This window comes from Phoxinus phoxinus (genome assembly GCF_949152265.1).
Source record: "Phoxinus phoxinus genome assembly, chromosome: 13".
Classification (NCBI taxonomy): domain Eukaryota; kingdom Metazoa; phylum Chordata; class Actinopteri; order Cypriniformes; family Leuciscidae; genus Phoxinus; species Phoxinus phoxinus.
In genome coordinates, this window is record NC_136888.1 from 10,174,868 (window position 1) to 10,200,284 (window position 25,417).

Sequence of the window (25,417 nt, forward strand, 5' to 3'; positions counted from 1 at the left end):
TGTACACACTGTCAATCCGAGAGCAAATCCAATGATGAAACATTGGAAGAACTAGTTATTCATCCCGAACCTCCATCGCAAGGACGACTCGAGCAGGACGTTTCTCAGTTATACACTACTCAGTTTGAGGTACATTATGAGATGTTGCAACTGTAATTCCTTATCATCAGCATCAACACACTGATGTGTAAATCAATTATTTTTTTTATATATATAAATGATTCATCACTGCACATCAATATGTTTTTTTCATTCTTGAGCCCTTTAATCTTTAATCAAAATAACTCCCCTCCCTCTTGCAGTGACATCTTTTCTCTGATTGCACGTTTACTGGCATGAGGGCGGGACAACCTGTCACTCACACGAGATCCACCAATAGCAAACCACATCCATCCAATCAATTTCCCATTGACAAAAAAAAACACCATTTTCTCCACACACACTGTCTTCGCCACCCAGAAACAGTTTCTATTTTTCTGCGACGTTGCGCTTTTACAACAAACACAAAGTGTGGCAATGATAATCTCAGGCACTGTTTATGTGCTTTATTTAATGTTAAAAGCGTGTAATGTGACTTTGAATATCATTTAGTGCTCCAGCTTTGTAGCTGTAAAAGCAACAATGGATAATTCACCTCAGATCTTCAAATTAAACAAATGGAAACAAGAACGTTCAAACTGTGAAGAAACAAGTATATTATTTGACAAAGATTGTTTTAGTAACTCAGTAGCCTATGTATTTGAATAATGTTACTGGTGCTGTGCACTTGACGCGAGAGCCCGCCCACACGCTGTTCTGATTGGCTGTGGGTTTTGATTGATTTGTACGCATCTGGCAGTCGCGTCACGTCTAATGTGGACAGACAAATTATTTGTCGCTGGATCTTATCGCATCGCGTCTGGTTAGGACACGGTGTAATGATGTCTTTACTACCTTTCTGGGGCTTGAAAGTGGAAAAGATCTTCATTTGTGTTCTAAAGATGTTTGGAACGACATGAGGGTGAGTAATTAATCACAGCATTTTAAATGTTGAGTAAACTAACTCTTTGAGGTTTAATATTAGAGATTTTTTAAGTTTTCTAAACTAGATTTTCACTGAACTTACATATACATATTACATATAAACATGCAAGGGTGAACTTTCAGTGAGAGAACACACCACAACATCTTAGCAACCAAAAAAGAAAAAATATGTTTGTGTCCAAAATTCTCAGCTAAAGCTCTCTCTCTTCCCTCCTTGGATTGATTTAGAAGGAAAACAGAGATCCTGACATACACAGCAGGGTCACCAAAGCATAAACTTAAGAGCTTCAAATGCACATCACCTCCTAACACACACACACACACACACACACACACACACACACACGTTCTGGCTCTGGGAAACAGGAAATGACAACCATTAAATCCCAACGATACATTCAGCTGCATCACTGTCATTGATTATCCCACACAAAAATGTGGAGGGAAAAAGTCTTAAAAGTTTATAATTGATGAGTATGTTCTGCAGCTGGTGTGTGAGGAGTTTCTGTGTTTCTCTCGCCCTGCCTGCGGGGTCCACGAACTGAAACGTTTACGCCAAAGAGTCTCTTTAATCAAGTACATATGCTCTGATCTGATCCCTGTCTGCTTCTCAGCCTTCCTGCTTTTACTCCGACATCCTTCATTTCATCATCTTCAAGCATATCTATTATTCATTCACTCATTATTCTCAACAGCGATTCTCATTAAAGCAGAACACCAAACACTAAAATTAACGTAAGTACTGTTGGTTGAAATATCATTTTCAAACAGACATCTCAAAAAGTTTGTCTATTTATGAGAGAAATGGAAAAATAAAATGCTGACTTTAGAAAAGGTTAAGGGCCAAACTACTTATTTACAATACAAAATAACTCATTTTGTGACACATCTTGCCTTACAAGATGGATGTTCACACAGTTTGTGGTGCTTAGGATCTGAGCAACAACGACTGAATAAACGACAACATCTGCAATATAACAACGCTTCAGCTTCCTGATAAACAGAGCTAGTTGTCACATGGGAAGAACTCGAAAGTTCTATATTTTATTAAACTTTATTCTTACATTTCTTAAAACATATAACTGTCAAAACATAATCTAAAGCTGAAATGAATCTGTAAATGTCCTAACATTAAAAAGTTGAATTGCACACGATTAACAGTGTTAAAAACATAAAACAAACTAGCCAGACAGTTTGAGCAATATCAACAAAGAGCATCTAATGATCTTCAAAAGCATTGACATCATATTCACACAAGTGTGTTAATTCATTTAAAGCATCACGACAGTTATAATATTCCCTGGGAGAACAAAGTAAAACCCTTTGAAAAGTCACACTCACCATTGGTCTCCAGTCTAACATGCGGCTCCTGTGTCTTCAACAAGCTCAGTTTGACTGCTGAAACTTTCCCTGCACGCTCGGAGAACAATACACACGCTGCTGTGAATGGAGGACTGACCCACACACACACATCCATCACACGGCCAGCGGTGAGCAAACGACACGGAATACACTCCAGGGTGGAGCTGCGAAACCGCCCCCCCTCTCTCTCTCCCCCTCTCTCTCCCTCTCTCTCTCTCTCTCTCTCTATCTCTCGCTGCGGGACAGTCAAACTCCCTCCTATGTACTTTAAAATGTGTGTCTGTGAGGCTGATGGGGCAGAAGCAGATAAGATTACCCTGACAAAAGCTGAACAGATCTCTTATTATCAGCACGGGTAAAGAGATACGACCCTTATGCTGCTGACGGGAGGAAATCGAGTTCAGGAGGGGACAGAAAAACAGTGTGTTTGATACGAAGAACTTGTGTGTGCCTAAACAGATGAATGACAGATATTAGTCTCACAAATAAATGTCAGGTTTATACTTTACTCAATATATATATTTAAAAAAAAAAATTTGCAATTATTTTTTTATATAACCAATTTATATTTTGAATGAAGAAATTTAAACCTATAACAATTAAGAACATTATTCCACATTCTAAAATTACTCTACAAGATTGTACTGCATATAAAAAGATGCAATATAGTATGACTTGCATAATATAATATAATATAATATAATATAATATAATATAATATAATATAATATAATATAATATAATACAAAAATATTGAGTATGACTTGTCAAAATAGGCTTTATCTTCTTCATGGTTTTTTTTTTCTTTTTGGTTTGAAAGTAAAATATGACTAATATAATAAATATTATAATACTAAAATATTGAGATTGACTTGATTGACTTAAAAAAATAGGCAATTCATGTTTCTTCTTTTTTACTTGAGAGTAAAATATGGGTTTTATATAATAATATAATATATTGAGTAAAAATAGCTTTTCTCAATGCAAAATATAATTTCCTTTTTTTTGGAGAGAGAGAGAGAAAATTTGACTTCAAATGCATTATAATAATATAAAATATGAAAAATAGGGTATAATTTTTATGCAAAATAAGATTTGCAGTTTTTTTCTTTTTGTTTAGAGAAGTAAAATAAATAAATAAACAAACTAACACTTGCATATTTCTTGACAGTATTTGTGAGACTGACTCATTAGGGAACCAAATATTCTTACTACTAATTGGTTGGTGAACAATCTCAAAGAATCATCAACAAAACCGGTTTGAAGATGCAGAGCACGAAACGCCAGTAGATGGCATCAGACAGCAAGAGTTTGACATCACTGTGAACTACAAGAGGTTTGTCTGGACAGCAGTATTATCTCAAACAACCTCAGGCATAACTGGATGAAAACACTTAAATACCATGGTATATGAATACAGTAATTATTGCCTCATTGATGAAACATTCCGTTACCTGCTCATTTTTCACCTGCTGAACAACTACAAATTATAGGACTGTGTAAACACCTTCACTGATTATAATGAGAGTGATCTATCTGTTGTGTCATGTTGTTCTCTCTCCAATATCACAAACTTACAGCACTATTGATCTGTGAGACTGTACGAGGAAGTGACTGCGAGTCTGTCTGTGGGTTCTGCCGTCATTAGATCAGTAGCAGTGCACATTACAGTCAGGAGCAGATGGCCGGTCGGGGGTCTGCTGCTGCGCTGCACCATGTCTGTGTGTATTTGTGGACGGCGGGCACATGCCCGAGGGCGCAGAGATAAGCCCAGAAAGGGCACTTTAGCGCACCAGTGCACCGGCAGAGAAACTGAGCCTGTCTGTCCGCGTCTCTCCTCACTGGCTGAACTCACTCACAGTCACAGTACTGCACCAGTTCAGAAAACTGCACTCTGTTTGTCACATAAAAAGGCAAAATAAGTTGCAAAAAGTATTTTGATATTTTGATACTTACTTCACAACTGATAAAAAACGACATTCTATGTAGTATGAATGTAATCCGGACGTACTGTACAACATCCGCCATGTCATTATCATGTGACCTGCATCGTCAGTTGCGTCCCAAATCCTCTCCCATGGCCTCATGGGATAGTAAAGTGTCCATCGAATTTTCACTTCAGAACCTCGCCGGAAGTAGTAGGTAATCCGGGTACTTTTCGCCTATGATACTACTCGGCCATATCTGAACGACCTAAGCGCATAGTCTAAAGTGGACGGGAAAAATGGTCGGCACACCCGGTGCATGGTCTAATGCTTCGTTCACACCAAACGCGAACAGAGTAGAACAGAATAGTATTTTTTTTTATTTTGCTGCCTTTCTTGCAAACAGACCACCGCCTAGCACTTGCCCCTCCCACAAGAAGCGGATTTCGCCTCGGACGTGCGTCAATTTCGCTTCAAACGCTTGCTTTGAACGCGCGAATGCATTCAAAATGTTAAAGCGTTAAACTAGACGCGATAAACGCGAATTTGACACTCAATTCGCGTTTGGTGTGAACGCAGCATAAAAGGGTTGTCCCTATTCTCTTAATGAGTAATGGGTGTGTTTTGGGCGTAACGTGCAATAAACCAATGAGTCTCATCTCCCATTCCCTTTAAAAGCCAGTTGCGCTCACGGTATGGCGGATTCGCTATTTACATGATGGAATTTGCAAAGGGAAGAACTGAACGCTTCTCTAGCAAGAAACTGGATATGCTCGTGAGCGAGGTAAAAGTGCGCGAGCAGACCATTTACGGGACAAAGTGTACGCGTGTTGTGGACACGCCTATAGGCGAATATTAATAATGTGTTCTTTAAAAAAAATATATATATATATATATATATTGCGCCATTGACCAACTGGCACAATTTTTTTTTTGTTATTTAAAGAGAGCGTTAGTAATGTGCACCTATAGGCAGTATTTTTTTTGTTATTTTGTCTATTTCAGTTGTCTCAAAATAGCAACGCGCCAACAATGCGCCTGAACAACACCTCGTTGGCGCAGGACTGGAAAATGATAACTGCGTCGGGTTGAAACTAGCAAAAAACACTTGCAGCCCTAACATACACCCGGCTCAATGCAGCGCCAGGTGTATGATAGGGCCCATAGTGTTATATAGAATGGAAGTAGGCATATTCGTAGGCATTGCCTTTGTCTTTATGAGTCAAAACAGGCCTGTTTAATTTTCCAAGTTTCAGATAGTGATTACGACTCTATTGGCACAAATCTAACCTTGGACGTGGACTTCAGGGAGAATGCGGCCCCTCAGTGAGAGTCACAGAATCCCACAGCTCTGGCATGGTGAACACAGAGTGATTCACAAGGCCTTGACTTTCTGTTTGTTTCATCCAGTCAAGCGAGAACACACATGTGACTCATGCCCATAACAGCTATCACTCAAAATCTAGAGTGATGCTTCCGGATATCTGGTTCTCTTGGGGTCGTAAGCGCCATGTTGGTCATGTTGTGTGATTGTGTGAACTCAGCATGACCTTCTGTGTCTGAATAGCCGAAAGCACGTCCAACGGGGGCGCAGCTGTGCAAAGTAAATTCATTCAGCATATTTATTTAGTCTTCGCATTATGTAGCTTTAAATTTGCCCTCTTGAAAAATCAGGGCTGATTCAGAGGTTTGCCAGATGTTTCGACGTTCCAGCATCTCACACAATTACACCAATCAACTTTTCTGTGCCAATCAATCGACTAATTACAATTTACGAAGCTTTTTATGAATGCAAACTCTCATATCTGCATGTAATTTTGTCACTGGTTTAAAACAAACACACACCATATAAATACCAGCAATACAAGTGACACAGCATTTACACCCCATTTTACTTCTGTAATGTGACGTATTTAAAATAGTGATATTCAACAGTGAAAAGTATAAAGTCTTGATTTTTAAAGGGGATCTATTATGCCCTTTTATAAAGTTTTGATTTTGTTTTTGGGGTCTACTGGGTTTTCATGCTTGGATGTGCACAAATACCCCATTATTTTCCCCATATTTAACATTGTTGCAGCACCTCTCGTCCCAGTCCGTCAAAAAAGCTCTGTTCAGTTCCGGTCTCTATGAAGCCCCTCCTTCCGAAAAGCGCAATGTGCTCTGATTGGTTGGCTGGACCTGTGTGTTGTGATTGGTTAACTGCTTTGAGCGTGTTTGGGAGATGTCCCGCCCCTTACCATAACCGTGAGTTTCAACACACTACTAACTCAATTCAACCAGGCCCTGCCCCTTTATATTGCATATGAAATATTTAAATAAGGAACATTGTGATGTGTTTGTTCCCAGAAGAAAACTCAAGACTACAATAGAGGCGCTTCAGGGAGTTCAGAGTACACTGATATAGAGAATAACTCCCTTTGGCATGACTTTGTGCTTTGCAGATTTTTTTTTATATGCTCAAACAGCAACATTACACACTAAAGTCAGTTGAAAATATAAAAAAAGCATAATAGTTAACCACCACTACTGTGGAAACTATTGGCAATATTTCATAAAGTATTACCTAAAACTATGACCCTATCTGATATGATAAAACTATGATGATATTTGGCTATATGACCTTGGTGACATCAGCTGAGCCGGAAATTCATTTCAGAGGAGGAGCATTTTGACAAAAGACTATAAAGACAAACCTTTTTTTCCCCAATGGAATAACGTGCAAAGATCAATTGTGCACAATAGCATCAGGAACCTGTATTTAGAAAGTAAATAACACAGTTAATTTCACGATGATGTTAATAGTGACAAATGACAGATTCATGACACTCCCAGCGGACACATATTCTGTGGGATATAAAGTGAACAGACTGTAAATAAGATGAGCGATGTGTTCAAGACACTGCCTCAGCTTGAACCGTGACGACCTCCTGGGCAGCAGGCCGGCGTCTGCGTGGCCCGTCTAACAAGGACAGACAGCTAAGTGAATTTTGACAGGTCTCTAGAGGCACATGGGGTTAAACAGACGCGTCTCTTTGTAGCCAGCTGTCACTCACCAATGCGCTCCCTGTCACATGATAAACCAACACGCTGACACACGCTGCCAGCTCCAGAACACTGGAGCCAAAACACTTAAAGGCCCCCTGAACTCAAAATGTACGTTTTTTTGCTTTTAGTATGAATATGTTTGCCTCAAGGCTATGAATAAGATGTTGTGTTCCAAAACAATTACAAAAATTCGCATTTAGGAGATATAAGCATTCAAAATGTACAGTCAACTCACTCAGAACAACTCACTTCCGCTAAAATGGATCACGGATTTTTATGACTTCACCGGGGACTTCAGTTTCTCATCACATCTTCTGTCCAATCAAATGCTCAGAATCTAAAGCGTCCCGCGACTCCCAGGCCCCCTATGCTATAAACACCACCTGGCCAAAGCGACCATTGACACGTCACGGATCAATATGGGTTGGAGACTAGAGTTCGGTTGCTCAAACGCTCGAGTTTATTCCGTTTTCTAACTGTACGTTGGTTAAGAATGAAAAGGCTAGAATTTATTCACACCTCTGCTATTGAATCCAACATCTATCAGCGCTAGGATTTGCTTCCATGGCGCTGTCAAGTACGACTTGAGGTCTGTGAGGTAAACTAAACGCTATTGGCTACTTGAAAAGGGGGAGGAGCCATTCAATATGTCCTGTTTCAGTGGAAATTACGTCAACGCATCATACAAAGCTGCGCGTTCCAAGGCACTTCAGTGGGCCTTTAAATAATCTCCAATAGAATGAGATAAAACTAAGCCTGTGTTTACATAAATAAATAAAAACATAAAATGCAATATTGGTCTTCAAACCTGAAAACAATATCATCATCTTAGAACAATATCAAGACCGACTTCCATGTACTGTAGATAAACAACAAGAAACTAGTCTTGAAACTAAATGATTCTAGTTGTTGCAATACTGCGTGTGTTTTTAGCATGTTTACATATTTTATGTCAAGGTATCACATGATGCACAATTGTGCATGATGCGCTTTGTGTTAAAGGGATAGGTTCACTTTAAAATGGAAATTCTGTCATTATTTACTCACCCTCAAGTTGTTTCAAACCTGTGTGAATTTCTTTCTTCTTCTGAACACAAAGGATGTCGGTAACCAAACAGTTAATTGGTCCCATTGACTTCCATAGTAGGAATTTTTTTTTAAATACTATGGAAGTCAATGGGACCAGTTAACTGTTTGGTTACTGACATCCTTTGTGTTCAGCAGAAGAAAGAAATTCATACTGGTTTGAAACAACTTGAGGGTGAGTATATGATGACAGAATTTTCATTTTAAAGTGAACTATCCCTTTAAAGTGTATTACTTACACTTAAGAGTATGTTCAAATCACTAACCCTTCAATTGGAAAATAGCAGCACCACAAGAGATAATTATTATTAGAGATAATTTTTCCTATATTTTATCTGATGGTCACATGATTCTGCTCTGCCAAAGACTGAGTGGAATAGAAGCCAAGTGAACCACAGAAGAACAGCCTATAGCATCATGGTCATAAATATATAATGGCTCATAATTTCTTTAAGAAACACGTCTCAAAGACTCAACCTTGTGACTCGCATTTTTCCACACCATTGCCCGGCTCATTGGATTCAGTTACTATGACACTACAATCCCACAAATCCTTCAGCAGGCAGACAAAACCAGACTATCACATTTCATCTACCTCCTCATGCAAAAAATACCCCTTTCCCTTTCTAAACTCTAGAGTATGTTTAATTTAGAGGAGTGGCGTTGTGCCGTTTAATTACCTACGGGCGAGTGATCTAAAATTCCTATGGACATTATCCGCCACACATCGGTCTGCAGGGTTTTAAGCATGCTATCATCTCAAAGAAAACATCTCAGAGCTCTCACTTGCTGATAAAGGTGACTGGTGACTGACCCACATATAGCTGGCCCACCTCAGAGTAACAAGTGCATCTATTGTGAAAGTCCTAATTAAGATTTAATCAGTTCCTACAAACTGCCTGCAGACGTTCCCTCGGAGACCTGGAGCTACACCACCGAAGCATGACATGAAGTCATCTATACGATAACAAATCCTGCAGGTGACCTTACCTTGAACCAAAGCAGCTGTCATGAAAGAGTGAGTATAATCCATTAAATTTAGTATTAATCTCATCTAACAAACCTAAGCAGATCAAAGTGAATTTAAAGAAGGAATTTGCTTTAGAATAACATGAACATGAGTCTGTTTTGATTTGGGGATCAGATATTACACAATGGCAAAGGAAGGAACTGTAATACTTGAAATAATAAAGAAAATTAAAGGGATAGTTCACCCAAAAATTAAAATAGAAAAAATGTTGGTAGACAGTTGTTGGGCCCCATTGACTTCCATAGTATTTTTTCCTACTATTGAAAGTCTGGTGGTTACCAACATTCTTCAAAATACCTTCTTTTGTGTTCAACAGAAGAAAGTAACTCATACAGATTGGAACAACTTGAGGGTGAGTAAATGATGACAGAATTTTCCTCTTTGGTGAACTCTCCCTTTAAGAATAGAAGGAAAAAGACGGCTAACCATGAACATTTCAGTTCCACAAAGCTGCAATCCCATTTCAGCTTCACTTCCAACTACAACCGCAAAACATCAATCATTTCTTCCTAAAAAAAGAACCCTTGTCTTTCTCATCTAGTACTGAACGCAGGACTATTGTTTGCCACGGCAGGCGCTGTGACGTTTGAGCGACGTCTCTTCCTGGTGGTGCGTCCTCTTGGGTTAAACGCTGACTTCTCTCTGCCATCTCACTGTTGACGCTCCTGATGGTTTGACTTCGCTCCTCTGAGCTTGTCCTTTCCAGCACACTGCCTCTGACACCTTGATGTTTCACTTAGAAACATTCTAGGGACCATCTTTACTGCTTACACAACATCCTTTTGGCAGCACATCATACGCATCCCAGCAGATTCATCACCGCCACCTGAATTCCTGACAACCTGTCTATTTTTCCATAACAGTCTTATACTGCCTACACTCTCAAAATAAATGTGCAAAAAAAACCTTGGAAGGGACATCTTTGTACTTATTTACCTCTAAAAGATTCATAATAGTACATTAATGCCTTGTTTCCACCCAGCAGTACAGTACACAATTTTTGCAGTTTCCATTTTCAGAAGTTGTGAATGGTACCCTAATTCCAAACCGTATCGTACCACTTTTTTGGGACCGTTCCATTGGGGTACCTAGCAAAGTAGTACGGTACTAAAGGGTGGAGCTAGACTCACTGCAGAACGTTGATTGGTTGACAGAGAATCGTCACTTGCGAGTGCTAGAAGGGGAATAACAACACAAGAGGTGCAAGTACAGAGACATGAAATAACCCCCATAGCAAATCCATACAGGTGGAGCTTGGGGAAGGTGGAGGGTTTCTGAAAGCGCTGCAGACTTCTAACAGCAACTCTACCAGTATTTGAATGTTGAGCAGCAGCTCATTGGCCACTGAGGCAACGGCAACCAACGTTAAATGTAGATAACGATGTGATCGCTAACAAATAAAGTACCTAATTAGCCTGCGCCACTTCGTTGCTTCAAAAATCACTTCGTTATTCTCAGTAAAACAATACATTCTTCAAGAAAATAATGATTAGATTTAATTTATTGGGAATTACGGAGCCCCGCACATGACATGAGGGAAAATGAACAAACCATTCTCCCGACTTACTAATATGTCAGCTCATTTTATTAATTCATTCTCGTTTCAAATAAATCTTACACACAATTTAATAATTCGGTACCTCGTTTTAGTTCAGTCTAAACAATAGAACGAATTAGTACAACATGGCCACAATTTACTAAATTAATGGAACAAATGATTATATTGTGTGCACGATTTAGTAAAAAGAGGGAACAAATTATTATATTGTGCACATTTACTTAAAACGAGAGAAGGAATTCTTAATTCATGGCCACAATATTCATATTTTTGTCCACATGTCATGTGCAGGGCTCTTTAGGGAATTGACTGAATGATCAAAAGTGACAAGATTTCCAAGGCAAACATTTTTTCTTTATAGTTAATCTGCAGTGATGAATTGTGCACAACAAAAGAAGGAACATTCATTAAGAAAATAAATGGAGTCCATTTTGAATTCATGTTGATTATAAGTCTCATAGTTATAACTCATCTGGATGACTTGCTTTACATGATGTTAATTAAAAAACAACAACAAAACAATTAAGCATCTTTTGTCTTCACACATCATGTACATCAGACACTAGACAGATGCGACATCACATCCAATAATGAAGGAGTCAAAGCGTTGCTGCTGGCATTCAATACGCATCATGAATCATGAAATAGATTGATTTTTCAGTCGATGTGGGCCAGCCCTTCCCCTCCCTCCCCATGTGGCCAATTTAAGGCTGGTTGCCCAAGTGTCAGGTTTGCACTGCTTTCTGCCCCGTCAATAAGATTCAGTCTCCACCAACACAAGAGCCCGTTTCACCCGCCGGCCGCACCACAAGTGCTTAAAACCATCCTGAAAACATGCTGACACAGAAAACCGCCTTGCTTCACTCAGAACATTCAATAAGACAGTCACCCTGAGAACGTATAAAAGGAAATCCAATCTAACATCATCGCTATAAAAACATTATCATTAGAGGAGCAACATTTAAAGGTGTAGTTTGGATTTTAACATAAAATAGATTTAATTGTTTAAACTGTGTAATATCCAATCGCACAATTAAAACCGAGCCACTCTGAATCCCACTGCAGTCAGATCAGCGTTTGGTAAGAGCTCTGCTGGGTCTCGCCTTATTTAATGAGTGTCTCCGTATCCCAATCCAATCTTCAATAAGAGCAGCACCACCGGGCAGATTGATATCTCAATTACCCAGCTGCGCTCCATTTATCTTCCTCTTGTCCGTTCACTTCCTCTCCTCTCACACCATCCCTTTCTAAACTACCTCTGCTCCCACTTCATAGCTGTTCCTCCCATTTCCAAAAGCTTTTTATTTTCCTGTTCCAGTGTAATTTCTCGTTCAGAGGATGAATCATAAAACTGTCCTCAGAGTCACAGACGTGTCCAAGAACAGAGCATTAGAACAGAGAAGAACATTTCAGAAATGTTGCAGCAAGTTCTTAAAGAAAGCAATACAAACTGTATATGCATCATTGGAGTATGATAAAAGACATCAATACCCCATTAATAGTTACAATCATACATGTATATATATACAACTAATTATATTAATTATGAAGAAGAAAAATCTTCTGCCAAGAAATAGTTCAGTATTTCATCGTTCAACTCTACTATTTACAGTTGATAAATGTCTCAACTTGTTGCCTTAATATAAAAAAAAAATGTATTTGGTGTCCATTTATCACCATTTTAATATTGTAGTCCAATCAGATTTTAGAAGTATCCGAGTGGTAATTCTATTCTTGAGGTGGAGACTTGGCTAAGCAAACAGAGAAGCTGATGAAAAGCAAATGGGAGAGGAGAGTTAACTTTGATAAGATTTATGCTTCCCCTCATACTGAGAGAATATTCCTCTTCAGTTCAGGGATATTAGCTTTCAGCTTTAGCGAATCATCACAAACACACAAAATCACCCCATTGAAACCACACGCAAGGCCTCAGACTTACTGTCTGCTGGGTTTAGAAGCCAGTCGAGGATATTTTTGATGGCTGCTTCCTGGAGAGCAGCTTAATAACATCCTTGTCAGCCAGTTTCCTCTCATTTCTCATTTTCTAATAAAAATGCTCAATGTGCATTTGGGTACAGAAAGCCAGATTCACAGCAAAACGCTCACATAAAGAGCAAAAAAAAAGAAAGAAAAGAAAATCGGGTTTGGTTTGATCTTGGTTAAACAGTTAAACTTTAATGGCAAGTTAGTGGTGTTGTAATGTGGATGGACTAAATCGAGTGACCTCAAATATAAAGGACGATACAAAACAAACATCAAGCAAAAACGCAAAGATTTCTGCCTTTAACCACAAACAGAGAAGGAAGGAAAGCAACAACAACAAAAAACATCCCCAAAAAAGCCTCCAATTCAAGAACTACCCTTTATAAATGAAATGTTAAAAGTCCAAAAAAAGCTTCAAAAGTGCTCTTCAGAAACCTACGGGTGACGCCACGGACACTACGTCCATATTTTTGTACGGTCTAGGGTTAGACCCTATTCTGAAGTAGGAGCTAATTTACTCATCTCAAAAGGTGTTCCTAGAACTAAAATCATTCCCAGTTCCTGCGGTGCGAACACGGCAAAAAGCAGGTACTTCCGCCATTTGTTATGAAAACATTCCTCCGTTGAGAAAGTCCCTATTAATATACATCTGTGTGATCAAGGATGCAAAACTGATGATTTTATCAGTATAACATTCCTTTAAAACAAGCATCCCTCACAGTCTGATGAAAATGCCTCAAGTTATCTGTGCTGAACATGACAAAACTGTGTTCAGGCCAAACTAGGATACCAGAGACGGAGAAAGTGACAGGAAAAACAAGACAGCGACAGAAACAGATGCTCCCTTTCACACCACAGAATGAGTGAGAAAGTACAAAACACCAGAATCGTCTTTCAGGACGTCTGCAAACACAGAGCACAGACAGTGAAGGTGTTCGTTCCCAAAGCATGCTACGTTAAATGCATTTATACTATAGTTCCTCGAAGTGTAAAATCAAAATAAAACAGCATTTGCGACCCATTTAACTTACATAATGTGACTTATTTCTGAGTAAAACAGACATCAAAGTAAGTATTATATCTAATAATGATAAAAATGGAAAACATTGTGGACGCCATATAGGAGAAAATAGAGCGTGCTGTGTGTGTCCCGAGGGAGTGTCACCTTGTGATCGCCACACAGGAAGTATGCTGAGGCCACAGCTGTGTAATTATCACTCTTTCCACTAGGATGCTCTCAGTGGTTTGCGATCCACGGAAAAACTAAATCTGGATTCTTTTTTTGAAAAACAAAAGGTAAGAGGAGAAACAAATCAGATGTGATGGCTTTTCGGTGACCATTCATCATTGTGACAGGACGTCACAGTCAGCGTACGGAAGAAGATTCTTGGGGCGAACCTCAAACCACCCGAGCGCACACCGCAGGAGCAGGACAGAGAAACACAGCAAAACAAGCGGAAACACAGATCGGGACCTACTTAAAGAGAAGAGACAGAAGTCAAAGACTGTTTCGGTCCACTTCTGTTATTGTTACTGCTATTCTGTTATTACCTTTTGGTACTATTTTAGAGTGCCTTTATTTGATCAAAACTACAGTAAAATAGCAATATTGAGCAATTACCGGTATTACATTTTTTTTATATATTTTAAGATGTAATTCATTCCTGTGATGCAAAGCTGAATTTCCAGCATCATTACTCCAGTCTTCAGTGTCACATGATCCTTCAGAAATCAGTCTAATATGATGATTTGATACTCAAGAAACATTTCTTATTATTATCATCACCGATGTTCAAAACAATAATTACAATATGCAATCTCTTTTAAATAATGTTTAACAATTTGTTATTTTGTTCAGTCAAGTCAAGTCACCTTTATTTAAATAGTGCTTTTTACAAGACAGATTTGATTCAAAGCAGCTTTACGGTGATAAACAGGACAATTATGCAACAAAGTTTGTTTCGGCTGTACAGCAGATCTAGAAGAATATAGTCCAGCTTAAAGGAATAGTTCACTTAAAAATGAAAATTGTGTCATCATTTACACACCCTCAAGTTGTTTCAAACCTGTATGAATTTCTTTCTTCTGCTGAACACAACAAAAGACATTTTGAAGAATATGAATAACCAGACAGTTGATGGACCCCATTGACTCCAAGTAGGAAAAAACATACTATGTAAGTCAATGGGGTCAGACGGTTCATTATAGGAGATAAACTGTAAATAGACTGCACAATAATGATTTGTAATAATGTTTGTGTTTTTTATGCTATGCGCACATGATCAAAGTAATAGGTAATGTAATGAGGGTTGTGTAATTATGCATGTGCAGAATAAGATAATTATATCTTCTGTAAAAATCCTGACTCTCTTGATATGCTCCAAATCTGGCTGCAGATTTGTGATTAGTGTAATTAATTTCCATGAAATGCATGTATTCCCTGCCAACATATAGAGCTAATGCCATAAAAAATTAACTGCCCTGTGAATAATAAACCTCAGCTCAGGCTTCTGGGCAACTTGAGCACTTTTAATAGGGCGCATGGGAGCTATTTGACCTTGAGTGTTAACATGAATATTCTGTAGGGTTTCTGCGTCAACACTTCGGCCGTTTAAGTGCTTCTTTTTTTTGGCCATGATAGAAGCGCTTAAGAGCGAGCGGGTGGGTTTATATAATTCCTCTGATGCTACTAAGGTTTTTATGCGTGTCATATTTCCCAAAAGCCATCTCATTTATTTAACTGTGGGGGAAAGACACACTCAAAATGAGATGATGGCAATACAACAGCACATTTTCATTACACTACACAAAACCAAAACAAACATCTTCAGCTTCAACTGCTTCACTTCCCACATTCAATATTCATCAGATTCCACAACAGCATAAGGCTTTCTGACAATAATTAAACTACTGTAGATGTCACATTAACTGTAAAAAAAGATCTCACATCCATATCTGCATTTTTTTTTCCAAGTATATGGGATTTTTTCATCTGCTGGAAGCCACAAAATAATTGTTTGTTGTTTGGCAGTGGTAATAATAACGAGCTCATTAACATATGAACGCCCATCCTCAGTCAACCCTGACAAACAAGCTGGTCTGCAGAGGATAACAGAGGTCATTTACATATTCATTTACATATAAAACTGCACTTGACATTTAGCGGATGCATTTATCCAAAGCAACTAACAAAGGTAATGCCAGGTTTATTTGACAAGATACGAAAGCAAGTCTAGAGTCAGAGAGGTAAGTGCAAAGAGTTTTCAAGAAGCAGTTTTTGGACATGTCTCATCTTTCCTTGACTGATATTCATGCCAAATCAATGTTTCTGGAAGGATGCGTCCACATGATGCACTGAGCAGCTAAATGTCAACGGGCCAGACACGCTGCCATCTCAACGCATTTGAGCTCTTGTTTGCCGTGTTCATCAGGTTCATGCGGTACAGTCGACTGCTTTCAGATTTCAAGTGCGATCTTGTATATATTTGCACACATGCACACTCACCAGAGTTTGCTTAAAATATGTGATTTTGTGTCTTTTTCAGTTTGTTGTAAGAAACAGAGAAAGCAGTAAGACTGTACAAAGGAACGTTTCTCTTTAGCAACACTATAGCAGGCATACGAATGGCAATATAACAATAGATATCTACTATGGGTACAATATGCATCACATCGTATTCAAATACCTCCATTTTCAAAGTCCACACTACAACGCAAAAACAGTGTTTTTAAATGTATCCACTAGGGAGAGTGCTTTAAAAATTATCCGTCTTCGTTGACAAAATTTGTCTCAATGTGGACGGCAGGCTAAAACGGAGAGAAAAAGATGTGTACTGTCACGAGCTGCTTGCACTGTTTGCTGCCAATAAATCTGCGATCAATCCTTCTCAGTGACAAACTGTAATACATCCAAACGTGAATCTAGTTAGCGACTGTCTGCAGACTAAATGCACATATGCAACCTCTGTGCGTCTTTTTTGCTGTTAATAATAAAAAACATGTATCGTAAGTAATTTGGAATTACTATTAGGAATTTCACTGGTTTAGATTTACTTCTTTTTATTTCATAATGTAGAGAGTGTGATCATTTATATGATAAATAGCCTATAATAAATCAGGAAACTAGATAAGGTCACATAAACAATGCGTATTGCATATGAGTTGATATTCTCTTTTTTTTGCTTATAGGTGAAAGTGCAAACTTTCTGATAAAATGTAAAATGAATTTCTCAAATGAAAACAAACAATTATAATTTTGAACAAAATAATCGGGATTATTAATTTAACCACTATGTAGCACAAAACTATGTTTTCATTTACTAAAAATAGGGGGTCTTATATGCACAACATGTTATGGTCTTCGTTATATTGGATAACATATTAATAAACACAATTTTTAAAGAATCTGTAACCAAAATGACATGATCCTCCAGGAAGTGAAATCATTTTGGAGGGGTAATGACAGCACTATCAACATTAAGTTTTATCAATGAATTTAATTTCGAGATGTTTTATGGTGTTAGTATATTTGTCACTAAAACATTCAACTCTGTTTGATCATAATGCACAAATCAATCATATCGACATTTCAAAAGATTTCTTTTAACAAAACAACAACATTACCCTTTAGATGAGGATAGTTTAAAATGTACTGCAGAACAGAAATGACCACCAGACAGTCATTGAAGGACAAATGGAGATAAAGTTTCATTAGAAACGTCCAATCTGCTTTATATGGGAGCATCTGAGCCGCCCACAGCAGAAATGACAAACAGCCACACGGGAAAGAAATGACTGTAAATCGTGTTATTGTGTTTATGCCTCTGTGTAGGACAGTGGAGTTCATATAAATCACTGACCATATAAAATAAAGTCCTTCTGCATGAGAGTAAATTATAAGAGCCCCCAGAGTTTTTCAGTCTAATGCACATGATCCAACAATAAAGAAAAATTCAACCGCACTGTAAAAACATTATTCTTTTAAGTTGTAAATAAAACAGATTATTGCAGTACACGTAACAAGAAAATACTACTTCAGTCGTTCATGTTTAATTCAATGCCGTTTCTTTGTAATTATTTGTGAAGTTTATAAGTAAAAACAGTTTCAAAGTTAAATCCTGCAGCAAAGTTTTTGAGTGCAAATATAAAGAGCTCTAAGCGTCTGTATTTTCACAAAGAACAGTGAGCGCAGCCTGTTCTGTTTGCTAAAATAACAAAAAAATCCTTTTCCTAAACGTATCCTGCGACTCCCATAAGCCCCGACGCCCTCGCCACGACCTCTCTCCTTTTCTGGCAGGGTTGCAATTTCACGTTGCAGGGCACCAAGGTCGTTTCACCTCTAGGGACGGAGCGAAAGCCGTATCAGCAAGTGCCATCAGCGTTGTGTGTGAAATGTCTGAAGCTCAGCGGGCCACGGGTCTGTGAACCAGCAGCCCCACCAAATGCTCCCGCTCCAGGGTTTGTTTAAGGCCCCGAGGGGTCCGCACATGTGAACAGTCCGTTCAGGCTACAGCTCAGGACTACATGGATGTCAGGATTGTGGCAGGTGCACAGCCTTTAGCACTGGATAAACGGCTCGATTTACTGTATTCAAAATGAACAGCTGAATCAAAAATATAACCAGATAACTCCAACCTGAAATGATCATAAGAAACCACAAGACTAGGGCAACAACATACTCTGGATAGTTTACACCTTACTGAGGACAGAAGGGAATTTGCATGAAAGACCCCGGAGAGGGCACACCCACCTCAGTAAAGCAAATATAACTAAACTCTTAAAACATTTATCACCTTTTGGTTAACTTCTGTGGGAATGAGGCCTTTGTACCAGTCGCACTGAGACATTTCAAATGATACCAAACATGTAGGGGTGTCAGCGAAAAGAGGAGGCGTGCTCCGGCGCAAACGTTCCCTGGTGCTATTTTGCAGTTCCAGAAAACAATTCCGTGGTGCGTTGCGCGTGTTATTCATATGCTATTTTAAGGGCGCGTGCTTTGCCATTATGTAGCGTGTGAACAACGCGCATACTAGTGTTGTCAAAAGACCCGGTACTTCGGTACCATTTCGGTACAAAAAAAATTAAATGGTTACGGTACCAGCTTTTCTTAAGTACCGGTGGTACCGAGGTATCGGGTTAATCCGGTTCTTGATGCGCTGTCCGAACGGTGCACAGTTGCGTCCTCTTCATAAACACACTGAGACATGGCGACCGGCGGCGCTGCTAATGCGGTTTCTCTGAATCCACTTTTTGACAAGAGAGGAGGAAAGAGCCGTTCATAGCGCGTTTTTTGCGTGTGCAAATTCGTTTTCCAGGTGCGCCTCTGTTCATGGTTGCATAGCAACGACAGACGCAACGGGAAAGCACGCGCTGTTGAGAGGAGAAAGCGGTGCAAACTGCGCTCTCCATGATGACGAGGAAGTATCATCAAATCATTAATTGATTTCTAGCCCTTGCATTAGCTTTACTACTAGATATATTCATTGAGATGAGAAATAAAAAGCTGCCCTGTACAGCTATGATCAGCTGTTCGGCCGAGGTTTCCATGTTGTTACGGAAAGGCCGCTGGTTTTTGTCACATGACCTGTTGAGATGCATTGAAGTGCTTCTCACTGAATTTGCACGCGCATAAAACGCGATATGTGAACGGCCCCTAAAGTGGTATCATGTGCGGTTGTATCTAGTTTAAAAGGCCTTTTAAATATGAACGCAGTTTTGGATTAAATAAAAGGACAGTCAAGTCAAATAAAACACGTTTTATCTCCTGTTTAGTTGGTAACACTACATTAAGATACCATTCATTAACATTAATGCCTTATCTAACATCAACACATTGAGTGAACAATACATTTAAATTACAACATTAATGTATGTTTGTGAATGTTATTTAATACAAACACTTGATTGTTCATGAACAGATAAAACTTTTGATTTTAAAAATGTATTAGTAGGCTAGGCTACATTTTTAAATTACCCCAAGGAGAATAATTGCTTCAGTGTATATAACTATTGTTAGGAAATTTTATCTAATGTTATCTAACAAATGGATATACACTTTAATATATGCAAATTTAATCTAAATTAGCTTTGGTACCGAAATTAGTACCGAGAACCGTGGATTTTCACAGGTATCGGTACCGAATACTGAAATTTTGGTACCGTGACAACACTAGCGCATACACTGATTCTCTCATCTAAACAGACGCAGCAGTTTTCATTTTTACAAATCATACATTATTACAAGGAAAAATATTAACACACGAGGGAAATCATTGTTGTGTCCATGAAGATGTGAATAAATAAATCTAGCTTACACATTTACCCAAATTATTATACGCCTGTTTAACCGAAGCTAATTTGGATGGGTTTCTTCCATCATCCCCAATGTCACTTCTCTGTCTTTTACGGCCTTGACGAGAACGTCGGTCTCTTCGGCTGTGAACTGCTCCTGGCGTGCGCCTGACAAATCCGCCGTTATAATAGCGATCCGCCATGGAACAAGCGCGCCTGCTCTTAAAGGGAATGTGAGAGGACGCTCTGATTGGTTTATTTCACGTTACGCCCAAACCACACCTATGAATAATGAAGCTACTTCAGACCAACCCCTTTTAGATTTGCGTCGGGACCCGCCCACAAAGTTACTTGCGTTTCGCTTTTGACACTTGCGTTTCAGATCGTTAAAATAGGGCCCTTTAACTCAAACATCACAAACACAACTCTTACAGATGCTTGTGAAGGCATGACTCAACAGATAAAGTAGACTACTTTCAATAAAAGTTCCAACATATTAGGAATATTTGTAGCTGTGTTGCTATGTGTCCTGATTAAATAAATAAGTAGACAAACACTCTCTCTAGAGCAAACGAGAGCATCTCGCTTATAAAAAAGAAAATTTGACATGAGTCTGTTTAAGGCTGTCTACACTGGACACGTCAAAGTAAACATTACTTAATTACTTAACATATTAACATCATATTAACCTTTAATTAACATTATAAACTGTTACAAAACATGATGATGATGTATTGATGCTTCGTCCGCTTTGACGTGTTCATGACCCGTTTAATCTTTGAAGGCCTAAATGAGAAATGTTTGTGCAAAATGCTAAATTTGTCTAGCACTCCTGGTCCGGAGCTGAATGTGTTTTCTCACAGATCTGAGAGGACCAGTCTCAATGTTCTGCCTGGGAGGCTCAATGTTTACACTTTTGGGGGTGGGATAAACCCATGAATGGCAAACTAATAGCAGTCAATGAACAAACTCGGTTAAGAGAATGTATAAAACAAATCGTATAACTGGACTTGAAAGTTTGGCTAAAAAATTAGCAGAAAGCAGCCCAGTTTTAAAATGCACATGCCGTTTACTTGGGAACACGGAAAAGCAGCTTGTGCTCTGTAAATGATGGATGACAATGGAGGGCTGGAGTCTCCATTACTGTCTCTTGAATAGAGGAACACAGAAGCTTTTCCTCGGGAGCACAAGATGAGCAGCTCCTGTCACGCTCCGACATGAACACCTCTCTGATCACAGTCACAGCGATGAGCAGTGAACGGAGGTGAGAGCTGGAGGTGTAAGAACGCTGTTAAAAACGGAAAACGCCATCACGTCTGCTACAATGTTGGAACATCACGTTCTAAAGCACATGCTGAGATATAATATAACTAACAGACATTTTTGTGCATTAAAAGAATAATTCTTTCATAGACTCACTCTTATCTCATTTCAAATCCATATGACTTTTTTCAGTGTAACAAAAAGGAGAGACTCAGAAGTGTATTTATTAGGATTGGGTATCGTTTGAATTTTTGGAGATATTTTATTGAACAGAATCCCCTTTCTAAGAATTATATATTTTTCGGGCTTTGTGAAGTCATAATGTTCCTCATTTAAATAATCCCCGCCCACAGAATACGCAGAAAAGCGGACGAGGCCTGGATGAGCTGCTGCTATTTCAAAGAGACAGTTTTTCCACTCATTTGTTTGATCTTCCTATGGCTGACAAACTTTGAGTGCTTAAAATGTATTTTAAACACTGTTCCTGATCATTATAATCCCAACATTTATCTATGTGCTGCACATTTTACAGAGAACAGCTTCCAGAATCACAATGCAGGCTACGCACAAAAGCTTCTCCTAAAATGGAGCAGTTTCCACTTTGTTGGGACAATCTGTTGTTTGTGGATCACAACTTATAAGTACGTCTTATTTTTTTGCGGTTGCATTTTCTATTAATCATTTCAATTATAAGTTTTATGTTGTTGCTACGCTCGCCTGCTAGCCAACATTACTATTGATATAGTGTTTACTGTAGATTTTGTAAGCTTTTACTTTTGTAAGACTGTTCACCGCCCCTTAGGAAAATGAACCATGGTTTTGTGATCGATTACTGTTTGTATTACCATAGTTTTCGAACAAATATCATGATTATATGGTGCCACATCGTATCTGAAATGTAGGCTATAACAAAATAAAAATCAAATAAAAACATACCACACTAAAGTCCGTACTTGAAATCAGGTCTGCACAATCCTCTTGTTTGTTAACATTGTCGGGCTCGAATTCACTGTAAAAAAATGTTTACCTCTCCAAGTCAAAATATTCTAGTGACGGGCCAATTAAAAAATGTAGATGTGATCAAAGTGAAATTCTGTAAAATAAATGGAATTAATTGTTCCAATAGTCTATTAACATTGGCTCAATGAGAAATAATATGTCAGACTAATTGAAAAATTTAGATGTGACCAGTCACTAGAAAATTTTTACTTGGGGATGTAATTTTTTTTTACAGTGTTGGTTTGAAATTGCCACCATCCTTAATATTTTACACTAGAGCAGAACTCCCAGGGGCAGGGCATTTCCCGAACACACGCTAAGCGGTGCCAATAACAACATACAAGGCCAGCTAACCAATCACAGCACATTTCATTTTTCGAAAAGGAGGGGCTATACCGGAACTAAATGATGTGTTCGGGGCAGCTATATCAGCAGCCTATTGAACAACTAACTAACAAACTAGACATTTCTACATTTCATACATTTCAAACATTATTAAAGAGAAGTAAACCTTCAATAATACAATAGGAACAAACAAGCAAATTAGCAATAGCACAGATATAGACAACTAAACAAAACTGAAAACAACTAAACGGAACATGCGTTTTCTTTCTCAACTGTTTACGTTCACTTAAGACAAAACCGACTCTGTTTCCGAGGATATTTTTACATAATTTTGTGTGTATTTGTCTGTTCAAGCACACGGAGATGCAAAAGATAACTCATTTCAGTATGACAGGTGGCTTTTGAGTTGCCGAATTGAGTTCTCCCAATTTGTGACCAACATAAGAGATTGAGTCATATGTGACATTTTTGGGTATACCTTAACAACCGCATTGCAACACATTAGCAACCACACTGGGTAGCCTAGCAACATGCTAGCAACCATGTGCTTTGAGACATGAGGCAATTTAACGCAGTCTCCCGTCTTGTGAGGGTTCGCAGACTTTGCTGTGATTAGAGAGCGCTGTGAAGGGAGGGTGAGATCTCATGCTTTCAAAGCTAACTTGCAAATCGCTCGCCTCTCTAAAATTGCCTACCCTACCTTTAATGTCAGCATGTACATGTGTGTGCATCTGAAATGCTAGTTAAATTGTATTAGCATATAAAACATATTATATTAGTCACATCTGTAGCATTAGCATTTAAAAAATCCTTAAATCTGTTTGATCTCTAGTCTTATGTGCAATGCTAACACCACATCAGAAATATGATGCTGGTATATATAGATAAAAGGGCCCTATTTTAACAATCTGAAACGCAAGTATCAAACGCGAAACGCAAGTAACTCTGTGGGCGGATCCCGGACGCTGTTGCTATTATACCGGCGGGATAAATTACTCTTGCGCCCGACGCCAATCTAAAATGGGTTAGTCTGAAGTAGCTTCATTATTCATAGGTGTGGTTTGTGCGTAACATGAAATAAACCAATCAGAGCATCATCTCACATTCCCTTTAAAGGACAAGTTTGGTATTTTACACTTAAAGCCCTGTTTTCAGATCGTTTCTGATTAAATAGAAACGGCTAAGATTGAAATTTGGACACATGCTGATGGCCCGAGAATTTTCAGTTTCAGTGGTAACTCACCGAGTGTTTAGGGGTGTTCACTGATATGCTCACACAAAAATCGCTGCAAAAGATGCTTTCCAACAGGTTTTATCATAGTTTTTGTCCAACTCCATTGACTTGTACCTCACAGCACATCCAATACAAGACTAGACTAGGTTTTTCCTGGTCAGTGGTGGAATTGTTTTCAGGAACTGCAAAATAGCACCAGGGAATGAGGGAAAAGTCTGCTGTGCGTCGGGTGCAAAATAGGAATGATACATGTTGGTGTAAAAAGTCAATTGCGCTGGGTGCAAGATAGGGCCCATAATGTTTTTTTTTTTTTTTCTTGAACTGAATTCATAAATTATCTCACTATGATTTTAAACATGGTCTGGTGCAGCACATGCCATACATAATCTCTCTGCATGAACATGCACAATATTCAGAAAGCATCATCATAATAGCCCTCGGATAGTCTTAGAGGAGGAAAGGAAGTGGAGTAGAAAACAGAATCACGAACAATCATGACCTAATGTTCACGTCCTCAACGGTCTTCACAGCGCACCGCATTGCAGACACAGTAGAAGAGATTTGGCATCCTGCAGACATCAGCTGCTTTTCATTTCAGAGCCTCACGGGTAATTTTAGCACAGGCTCAAATGATTCGTCCAAGCTGATGTATGTTTGTTTTCACTCTCTCAAGCTGTAATTGGTTACAAACAAGTGAGGACAGAGCACAGCGGGAGGCAGAATTAGTCGGAGGGTGTTGTGCACTCACACTCATAAGGACAAATTGGAGAGAACGGAGACCTGTAAGACCTCTCAGACTCCAGAGAGTCCTACCAGAGAACAGAAGTGTGACTAAACTGAAAACACACCAATTATTCTCAGCGGGGCGCTGAAAACTCAGATAGGATTAAAGGATCCAGAGTAACCAAAACACAAACCGAGCAGACGAATCCTACAATATACTGTAGTATTTCATGTGCTTTCAGGTCAGGTTTTACATTTGGACGTCACTTAATCCTAATTTCCAACAAAAACATGTCACAACAGCTAAAGAAAAGGCAACATTCAAAGAGAGTAGATATTGCTACAGAAACATACAGAATGAAAAAAAGTACAAAAAAAGGGTACAGATGCAAGACACAGTTCAAAGTATATTTTATTAAGTACATAAATAAGTATAAATGCACTTTTTGTAGAATTCAGAAACCCTAGTTATTGCTCCTGCTCACACTCGTGCACATGTAACGATACCTTTCCTTTTCGTTCTTTGCTAAAGAGAAGCTGGAAACGAT

General features: G+C 38.7%; 1 protein-coding gene across 3 annotated transcripts in view; it reads right to left on the minus strand.

The window, feature by feature from the left end:
• sash1b (SAM and SH3 domain containing 1b) overlaps nt 1-25,417 on the minus strand; it is a 105,943-nt gene that overhangs the window by 29,897 nt on the left and 50,629 nt on the right. The window contains exon 1 of one of the 3 annotated variants that reach the window (XM_079633670.1): nt 2,365-2,578. The exons of the other annotated variants lie outside the window; for them this stretch is intronic. Coding sequence (XP_079489796.1) covers nt 2,365-2,385 — 21 coding nt within the window. The 5' untranslated portion in view covers nt 2,386-2,578. Of the gene's footprint in view, nt 1-2,364; nt 2,579-25,417 lie in introns of those variants that run through there. 3 annotated transcript variants of the gene reach the window in all.